A 10,696-nucleotide genomic window follows, 5' to 3' on the forward strand; every position below is an offset into this window, starting at 1 on the left:
TCTTCCCTGAAGCTAACTCTGTATAAAACTTTAGTTCGCTCCAAATTGGAGTATCCTTCAGCCATTTGGGATCCGACTCAGTCTTCATTAGTTTCTACTCTTGAAAGTATTCAAAACCGCAGTGCACGCTTTGTATTATCTAATTATTCTCGCTATGCAAGTATTTCTTCAATGAAACGAACTCTTAACTTACCTGATCTTTCGTCACGCCGCAAATCTTCCCGTCTCTCCCTTTTTCACAAAGTTTTTCACTTGAACCCCCTTTTAAAAGAGACCCTTCTTGCCCCTCCGTCTTATATTTCTGCCCGCACTGACCACAGCCTTAACATCGGGGTGCCATTGTGCCGTACTAACCGGTACAGTGACTCATTCATCCCCAGGACAAGCACGGACTGGAATCGCCTTCCCGCCTCAATCGCACTCATCACCGACCTTACTAACTTCAAGACCGCCGTTCAGAATGCCTTTTGTTAGTATTTTTTGTTAATACTTTTTTGTTTGTATTTTTAACTGCATTACTTCTTGTTTTGACTCCACTCCTTTCTGTAACGCCTTCGGGCCTTGAAAGTACGTGAAATAAATAAATAAATAAATAAATAAATAAATAAATAAATATAAGTTTAAAGTCAAGTATCACGCCAAGAAATTTGTGCTGCGTGTTCAAAGATAAGCGCTGGTCATAGTGCTGAATACTAGGCTTTGGGACAAGGCCTCTCTTCCTTTTAAAGAGGGCAGAGGAACATTTCTGCGGATTCAGCTTGAAGTCGTTCTGATCTGCCGACGTCGAGACTTTGTTCAGCCCAAAGTGAACGTGTCGCTCACACACTTAAATACAATCTGCACATCATCGACATATGCAGAATAAAACATACTGTGTGGAATATACTAACGTAAAGAATTGATTTTAACAATAAAAAGGGTGCAGCTAAGTACGTCATCCTGCGGTACGCCACTTGTGTAAATGAGCTAGACAGAGCATTACCTATCCTAACACGGAAAGTACGGCGCGAGAGATAGCTTTTAATTATGCTGAGCATGTTGTCACGGATGCCCTTTCCCGACAGGTCTCTGATAATACCGTACCACCATGTGCTATCATAGGCCTTTTCGATGTCTAGATAAACTGATAAGAAGTATTCTTTATGGGCAAATGCATTGTGGATGTTTGGCTCAATGCGCACAAGATGGTCAGTTGTGCACCTGCCTTCTCAAAAACCACATTGGTAGGGATCAAGCGTGTTCATTGATTCTAAAAAATGCAAAATACGGCGATTTACCATTCCTTCGAAAAGTTTACGTAGGCAGTTTGTAAGCGTTATCGGCCGGTAGCTTGTTACCAAGCATTGCTCTTTACCCTGTTTCAAGACTGCTACAACGATAGCTTCTTTCCCTGTAGCTGGAAGGTGTCCGGCTGCTCAAATGTGATTAAAAAGTGCGAGCAATGTAATTTGTGTGTATGTGTGCATGTTCTTGAGCATATCATACATGATCCTGTCTGCTCCCGGCGCAGAGGTTTTGCAGGCGTTCAGTGTAGCTCTAAGCTCGGCAATGTTCAATGGACGGTAATATAGATCGTTTCCTTCGCATTTGCGGTCCAATGTCTTGCGTTCTTCTGTTTCTTTGTATTTAAGTAATGTCTTTGAAGTGTATACAAAATACGTATAGTAATAATACGTATACGTCAATACACACTTTTGTTTCTTGGGTATACAAGTTCATTCCGCAAAGAAACCTCTCCCAGCTTGCTATCCTAGCCTGTCGTCGCGTGCGTCTTCAATGTGATTTATGCTGTTTGAATTCAACAAGGTTTTCTGCAGTTGGGTATCGGCGCAAAATGCCCCCTGCTTTGCCTTGCTTTTTTCAAGCTTGCCTGCAGTGCTCGTTCCACCACGGAACTCGTCCTCCACATAAACGACCTTTTGTTTTAGGGATGAACTGTTATGCAGCGTCAAGAATAAAAGTGGTAAAATATGATACGGCATGACCTATACTAAAATTACTTATAAAATATCGTGTCATGTACGTGGATTCCTTAAAGGATTTACAATTATCTTCGGCTAGTTTCCAGAGAGGTGCATGCGGAAGGGAGTCATGTTGTCTTACTAGGTTAAGTGTTACTGGGAAGTCGTCATTTCCAAATAGATTTTTGATTACATGCCATTCTAAACCAGGGAATAGAGAGGCGCAGGCAATCGACAAGTCTATGGATGAAGGTGAATTGTGATAAAGTTCTAATGTGTTGGTTCTTCCTTATTAAAGTCGCATGCACCGGAGTTCACAAGGAAGCTTTCTTTCAGTCGACCTCTCGCATCGCATCGCGAGTCTCCCCAAAGCGCGTTATGCGCATTGAAATCGCCGGTTATATTGTATGATTCTGGGAGCTGGTCGATGAGGCTGTGAAATTCCGTTTTATTGAGGTGATAGTTAAGCGGTGTGTAAATGCAGCAAATGGTCATCAGGTTGTTGAATAATATTGCTCGCACAGATACAGCCTCTAGGGGCGTCTGAAGGGCAAATTGTTGGCAAGCGACAGACTAATTTAGAGCTATATCTACAGCTCCGGACGAGGCAGAAGCGCTGTCACGGCCTTTACGGACAATGGCATATTGTTTTGAGAAAGTTTGACTGTGTAGGCTTTAAGTATGTTTGTTTGACACACAGCACTCTCGGATTAAATTATGTATGAGTTATGTAATGTCGTCTAGGTTACAAAGTCCTCTGACATTACATTACAGTATCTGTGTATCCATGTTGCAGACGATGTTTGTGCTGTTTTGCTCGTGCAAATAGACTAACTTACAGAGCCTCTTGGGGGCCCTGTTATACAGGCCTTTTCCTTTTTGGAGCGATCACGAGTGTCTGGCCCCACCTTAGGCGCTGGCGGCGCCGTCTGGCCGGTTGTTACGACCATGGATTATTGCGAGGCGCTGAACACGCGCTCTTGCGAGCGCTGTGTTTGACGTGAAGGCCTCGCCTCGGGAGACGAGAGCTTTGAGGCCACCATCCCGGAAGTCGATGGCCCCTTCTGCTTAGCAGCGGAGCAGCGCCAGCTGCACCCGCCAAGGGGGCGGATGGCGTCAGTGGCGGCTCACTGCGTGTGGGCCGGAGAGTCGCCGGAAGCCGTTGTGTCGCTGCCCCCTGGCGCGCCACATCAGCAGAGCTGTTCTTGAGCAGGTATGATACCCGCCTTCATGCCTCTCTAAATGAAATATTCTCCTTGACTTTGATAGCTACAATTTCCTTTTCTTTCTTCCACGACGGGTAGGACCACCAGTAGGTGTCGTGCTTCCCATCGCAGTTGACAGTGTAGAGTATTTTCACAGGATTCTGATGGATGCTCATGAGCACTGCATTTAGAACAGGTTTGGCGGCCTCAGCAGTTCTGTGAACTGTGGCTTAATCGCTGGCATTTGAAACACCGCAGAGGATTTGGGACATATGGTCTTACGCTAACTTCACATATCCTGCCTCGACAGTGTCGGGCAGGATGCAAGAGCCAAATGTAAGTATTAAGTGCTTGGTATTGAACTCTTTACCGCCGCGCCTCATTTTAATACGCTTGACATTAATCACATTCGGATCATTGCATTCTTCTAGAAGTTCAGCTTCGGTCAGCTCCATCAAATCATCATCGGAAACGACGCCTCCAATTGTGTTCATGGTACGGTGTGGCGTCACTGTCACCGGGATGTCTCCGAATGACACTAGCTTAGGGAAGTATTTCTTGTGGGGAAAGGAGGAAAGGCTGGCACTATCTTCTGCAACCCTTGCGGGGGCACGGCTCAGCGCCAGCAGGGGCATGGGTATGGGAGTTTCATGTTGCTCCTTTTCTCGGAGCTCCAGAAGGATATCACCGCTCGCCATCTCTGATGCTTTATAGCCTGTGCCAAGAGCTTCAGTAAGTGATTTGGAACTACGAAAGGTGAGATCATTCTGACTGTCCTTTCTGGTTTCTCTGAATGTATTACAAGATATCTCGGAAAGTTTTCTCTCTGTCGTCCGAAAAACTAGAACATTCATTTGTGCGCCCTCTTTTCTGAGTGCGATCAAAGAGGGGGGGGGGGGGGAGAGCTCACCGGGAGTAACATATAATTTTCGGCAGCGGTGCCAGCCAGGCACCATGGATCCCAACAAGGAGACGTCGCAAGATTTGTGTATGGATGGATAGATGGATGTTATGAGCGTCCCCTTTGGAACTGGGCGGTGGGTTGCGCCACCAAGCTCTTGTAAGGCCTAAACAAGGCCTGCCAACGCCATCTGTACACAGCCATTACAACCAGATATGTTATAACCAAGATTGGCTATCACACACAAGGTTAACCCTTGCTGCCTGGAATACTTAGAAGTAAGGGGAAGCCAGGAGAAGACAGGAAAGATGGAAAGTGAGAGAAAGATGAAGCTGGGAGGGAGAGACTGACAGGAAAAGGCAACTACCAATTTCCCCAGGGTGGGTCAGTCCAGGGGTGCCGTCTACGTGAAGCCAAGGCCAAAGAGGTGCGTTGCCGCCGCCGAGGGGCCGTAAAGGTCAAAACACCCGGCATTAGTTCAACCCCCCAGGATCCCCTTTTCCCCGGACACAGCTAAGCCGCGTGCGGTTAAACGCGGGAGGGTCTAACCCTCGTGTGCTCGGGTACGTGGCGTCGCAACGCACCAAACGCCTGCTGACGCAGACGCCCCTGCAGGGGCGAAACAAGGGACGAAATAAAGAACAAAGAAAGCGAGAACAAAGAAAGGAAGAGCCAAAGGAAAAAGAAGAAAGACGAAGAGAAAGAAAAAACGAAAGAAAGCATGAAATAACCCTACCATATAAACAAGGCAAACATAACGTAATGCTTATTTCTCTGCTAGAATTAACATATATCTAGATGCAAATATGTATATAGACGCTTGAAGGTTCTTTGAAAAAGTGCAGTTCTTGTATAATGATGTTTTGCACTGTGCGTATCAAATCCTTCTGCATATGTTACTGTATGAAATATTTCCATATACTGTGTCTTATAATAGAACTGTACATAGTGCTGCATTTTTTAATTGTTTCTTGTGTATGTTGTGATGTATTCATGACTAGCTGTATTATGAGAATTACTCATCATGTATCTTTACTTTGTTCTAATACTTGCATATAGTTATCATGAAAAATGTTTCACATTTATTAGTGTGGGAACCTATTTTTCCAATTTCTCTTGTGTTTAACTACGCTCATCCTTTGTTGTATTTGCTGCTGCCTGCAAAACGGGGCCATGGACCACATTAAGCCATGCTGGCTGTTTGTCCACGGTCCTCAGCATCAATTGTGTGTTGAAATAAATTTAATTTTATTTGATATAGTGCATTGGGCGTTCGCATATGTCATTGAGCAAATTGACCTACCGCGCAATACGTTTACTTCACACTGAAGCTCGTTATGTCTTGCAAGAAGTCCGACCCCTCCGATCAGATAACTTAATGCACGTGTAGAGCAGGCTTTCGCCTTCACGTGTTACGAGAGTGTAACATGCTGCCGATTTTTCTTTCAGTAGCCTGAGCTAAACTGTTCAGTACTGCGTTTGTTATTCGTCCGTGTGGTTGAATGCTCTCTCTCTCTCTCTCTCTCTCTCTCTCTCTATATATATATATATATATATATATATATATATATATATATATATATATATATATATATATATATATATACACACACACAGAAGTCATCAAGGAGCGTCAGTGAAGCGCCATGGCATCTTCAGTCGAGTGCGGCGCTGTGCTACACTCAGTGGAGTCGATAAAGAGCTATGAGTCCGGACCGTAAGTAAGGCATGTAAGTATCGACACACACACACACACACACACACACACACACACACACACACACACACACACACACACACACACACACACACACACACACACACACACACACACACACACACACACACACACACACACACACACACACACACACACACACACACACACACACACACACACACACACACACACAAATAATTCTTAGGCTATAACTGTCTGTAAAAGCCGACGCCAATCATATCATTAGCGAAGGCAGCTGTTAAATAGCAAACATTCAATCTCCGAGGCGGAGGGGCATGCGTCGTACGGCCACACACGCATCTGCATAATTGCACTCCTGAGACCGAATTCACGACGCTTTTCATTCTTAAACGCTTTCTGCCAATGACCGAACCGCCTTGGCTACTAAAATGCAACATGACAATTGCCTGGCGCCTCCTCTTACGAGCAGTTCCAGCGTAGGAACTTTTTGTGAATACGGGGCCTGGGGCCGAGTTCATAAAGAGTTTTCTTTGTAAGTTCTCTTTGAAACTGATCAGCTGCCTTCGATAAATAATATTTCCAGCATCATTACTGAATGGCACCTGCCCTTATTTATTTATTTATTTATTTATTTATTTATTTATTACAGAACCCACAGCGCCAGTGTGGCATTACAGAGGTGGGGGGGGGGGTCAAAATAGTATACACAACAAACACTACAAGTCATTTCATAATAAATGCAAAATAATTTATGGCACAACATATACATCCTGAGAAACACAACTTCTGTCAATAACAGAATATGTTATCTTAATGAACATTTCTAGCTAACCTCCCTGTCTTTCCTTCCGTTTTGTCTCGCTCTCTCTCTCAAGCGCAGAACGTTTTTCGAATACGGGCCTTGGGACCACATTCACAAGAGTTCTTATGCTAGAATTGTTTTTCCGAATACACGTTAGCCAATTATTCGTAATGTTTGACATATAATAACAAAGAATTAACAAAAAAAATAATTATGGGTTGGTGTGCATACGGCAGGCATTGCCAGATCCCGACTGGAAGCTTACCGCTATCATATGTACAATCAGTGCATTTTACAGGTTTTAACATATTGGGCAGAAACTTGGAGACTGACAGAGAAGTTCGCGAAGAAGTTAAGGACCGCGCAAAGCGTGATGGGACGAAGAATGTTACGCGTAATGTTAAGAGACAGGAAGAGAGCGGTGTGAATCAGAACAAACGGGGATAGCCGATATTCTAATTCACATTAAGAGAAAAAAATGGAGCTGCGCAGGTCAATTAATGGGCAAGTTAGATAACCAGTGGACTATTGGTTACAGAATGGGTGCCAAGATAAGGGAAGCGCAGTCTAGGACTGCATAAAACTATGTGGGGTGATGAAATTATAAAATTCGTAGGCGTTAGTTGGAATCAGTTGGCGCAGGACAGGGGTGATTGGAGATCGCAGTCTTCGTCTTACAGTGGACATAAAGACATAAAAGATGATTATGATGATGATGATGATAGCTCTTGCAAATGAAAAGCGTACGTTGTGCATTCAAACTACCTTGTGCCGCAGAACAGCTCGCATTACAGCGATACAAATAATGAAACGGTAAACACGCGCGCCAAGGTGAGCCGGGCATTACCTGTGGTCCAAGAAGAGGAACTTCCACTCGAGGCTGTGTCGCGAGCTGAACTCGTTCCTCGAGCCGTCGCAAAGGATGAGCTCGTGCATGAGCTGCGGCGTCTGCAGGCGCACCATGGCCACCAGGCAGGGCGCCTGCTGTTCAGCCGAACCAGTGTTGGGAGAGCAAGCGCTGCTACAGCTGTTCGAGTCGTACTCCAAACCACCCAGAGGAAAGCCTGCTCGTTCCACACAAAACTCATTGAAGAGCTGGCTGCTGAACGACACTGACGCCTTCATGAAGTGACGTGCACTGTAAGCTATAGTCGCACTGCTCGGCCTGTTCATTCAGCTTCACATCACTTGCTCGGTGAGCTTGGTCTCAGAACTCCGGTTATCGTTCTGGGATTACTACATTTAGGACTACAGTTGGATTCACGGTGAGAGTACTACAAAGAATACTGGCACCGTCATCCTTGAACCCCATTCAGAGTCGTGGTAATTGAAGAAATCTTCTGAGGTTCGGCAACGCAGCGTTCAGAAAGTATATGGCAGCTTCCGTTTTCTCAGTGCTTTCATTACGCTATGTTTGCCTTAAAAATGTTCCTCTAAGGCCCCCAGTTAGGTGCTGGACTATAATAATCACTTTGTTTTATCACAAAATTATCAGTCTGTCAATGAATGAAGAAAATTTAAAGAATTTGCGTCACTTCTGCAGTAACACTTCATGTGTGTTAATAATTTCTGATCGTCGAAACAGATGGTCCGTTGTGCAATATTAGATGTGAAAACAATGTCACAATAGCACTCGCAATCGCAGTTAGAGCGATAATTAAGGAATGGCAAACTTGGCAGGACGCCTAGCATGCTACACCGGATAAAAACGACAATAAAGAGAATTCTACGCACAGGGTACACTACAGACATACAACATACACAATGCAAACCCAAGCGCACAACAAAGCAAACGAATAGTCTCATTGCAAAACTTCATGCTAAGAGCAATGCGTAAACACGAAAGGAAGGAGGGACAAGGCGTCAGAGCTTGGAGTATACTTCCCCTTTCCGCTCCTAATTAGTTAGCTGTTCTAGGGAATGCGAGCAAATGTAGCATAAAATTCAATTGCAGGTGCGTATAATCGCCGGATTCCTTTTTTTTTTCTTTTTTAACCTGGGCATGTAAGTATCGACTTTATTTCCAAAGCTCTCACATCTTACACGTGACGCATTTTCTAGAAATTCCGTCGTCTCATGTTGTTGTCAGATGTGTGCATCATTACAGTGACGAACTGGGGGCGATTTGAAGTTCTACGCTCGAAAGCGACAAATTACGCGAGGAAGAAGACAAATCCTACATTTCGCCATTTCCAGTAGTGCCAAGTTACATATCAAGTTCCGTGGACGACCACGTTACAGCAAAGCAATCCGCGACCCTGTAAAAAATCGAGAACTAGCCAGTATGAAGCGTATTCCAACATTGTCTTGCTTCTTCTTGGGCGTTCTATCATTCTCTTTCTTCTTTTGGTCATTGTTAGGTTACTTTGGCGCAAGACTTTCAATCTCTAACCCTACCATCGAACGTAGCCATGACTGCAGTGCAGCCGTTGGTCATGGTAAGCTGAATACCATCAGAAGAAATCTATTAATCGAAACAGCCTGGGGTTCCGTGGACAGAGCAAAGAGGCTAGTATGAACAGGCTTCAATCTTTTCGTTCGTTGACACTGCTGAGCTAACTGGGTGCGATTTGAAGTTCCACGCGCCAAAGCAACCAATTACGCGAGGAACAAGCGAAATCCTAAATGTCGCCGTTTCCAGTAGTGCCAAGTTACATATAAGGTTCCGTGGACGACCAGTTGACGGCGCAACAATTCGCAACCCTGTAAAAGGTCGGATACCAGCCAGGGTGACGCATATTTTAACATTCTCTCGCTTCGTCTTGGGCGTTGTTAGGTTACTTTGGCGCAAGCCTTTCAATCCTTAACCCTACCATCGAGCGCAGTCAAATCTGCTCGTATTCCGTCGAAGAGCTAATTAATTAGGAGCGGAAAGGGGAAGTGTACTCCAGTCTCTGACGCCTTGTCACTCCTTCCTTTCGTGTTTACGCACTGCTCTTATTATGAAGTTTCACAATGCAACTGTTAGTTTTGTAGGGTGAACAACTTACCAAACAAAAGGTTGGTTGTGACATACTGGACATAAAAGGCCTATGTCAAATATGATTTAATCTGGTCCCGTGCTTCCAAAACTTATATTGCAATAAGTCACCTACAGTTGCCGAACAAGAGATGTCGCTGGAGTCAACGTTTACACAAGCCGACTTACTTAAGAAAAGTTTCCTTGTCTAAAGGTTGGCTCAAACGACATCCCTTATTCGGCCACTGTTGATCTCTTTAAGCCTCCACGTTCTTTTGAACTTCTGTTTTGTTTGGAGTTAGCTTGCGCAAGAGCATTTGCTCATAGGCCTGCCAATGGGAAAATCCCTCAATGAGCTAATGTATCAGGCCGATCGCTGTCATGTGTCGCAGGCGGGCACCTGCCACTCAGGATACCAACCAGCCTAATAACAAGGTCATCGGTTTAGTGGCACCTAATTGCGGATGACACAGATTTGTGAATACAAACCTTGATTACAACATTCGGGGAAGGCTATGAGCGGATTTGCTGAACGCTCTTAACTCGCTCCATTTTTTTCTTTCTTAAAAGCTTTCAACTTCACTGGAATTGTATTGAATTACAAAGAAATTTGCCTGAGGGAAACTTATAAGAACTGAACTCTGAAATACTCACCTTCTCCCACCGCAGTTAGGAATGTTCCTTTGAGATTCATGGGTTCGTATATCACGCTTGAGTCTGTTGAACCAAGGTTCCCTCTTTTCATGTAGAGATCCACATTTACGTACGTTTCTGTTGGTAAAAAAATACAACGACTAGGGATATGCGAGGTGTCGTTCTAATTGTACTATGCTAAGGCCTTGACTTTCTCGCGGTAAGTACATTCCCAAATATATTGGTTTGAAATCTGAAAGTTCATATATATAAAGACCACCCTGTATGAAAAATTGGTTCGGAAAAACCTAAAGCGTCCAAGAGCTGTGAATGATTCATAATGACTGGATATTAAAAGAGGCGAAACTTTTCTTTCTGTGTGTGCGCGCGCATGCGTGCGTGCGTGCCTGTGTGTTTCTCCTGTGTGCGTTCTTCCCATCTTTTATGGTTATGACTTTTATTGTCACAGCACAAAGGCTCCGAACGTTAATTCTCGACAAAGGTCTGTGCTGCTGTCAGCATTAAGCGGATTC

At 44.5% G+C, this 10,696-nt stretch overlaps 1 protein-coding gene across 1 annotated transcript in view; it reads right to left on the reverse strand.

Annotated features, from left to right (window-relative positions):
- Positions 1–10,696, reverse strand: part of Clk (circadian locomoter output cycles kaput protein Clock) — a 72,193-nt gene that overhangs the window by 36,338 nt on the left and 25,159 nt on the right. Inside the window, exons 6-7 of the mRNA XM_075687260.1 lie at positions 10,185–10,301; positions 7,419–7,635 (exon numbers count right to left, since the gene is read on the reverse strand). Coding sequence (XP_075543375.1) covers positions 7,419–7,635; positions 10,185–10,301 — 334 coding nt within the window. The remainder of the gene's footprint in view (positions 1–7,418; positions 7,636–10,184; positions 10,302–10,696) is intronic.

The sequence above is a fragment of the Dermacentor variabilis genome, chromosome 4 (assembly GCF_050947875.1).
Source record: "Dermacentor variabilis isolate Ectoservices chromosome 4, ASM5094787v1, whole genome shotgun sequence".
In the NCBI taxonomy this organism is placed as follows: domain Eukaryota; kingdom Metazoa; phylum Arthropoda; class Arachnida; order Ixodida; family Ixodidae; genus Dermacentor; species Dermacentor variabilis.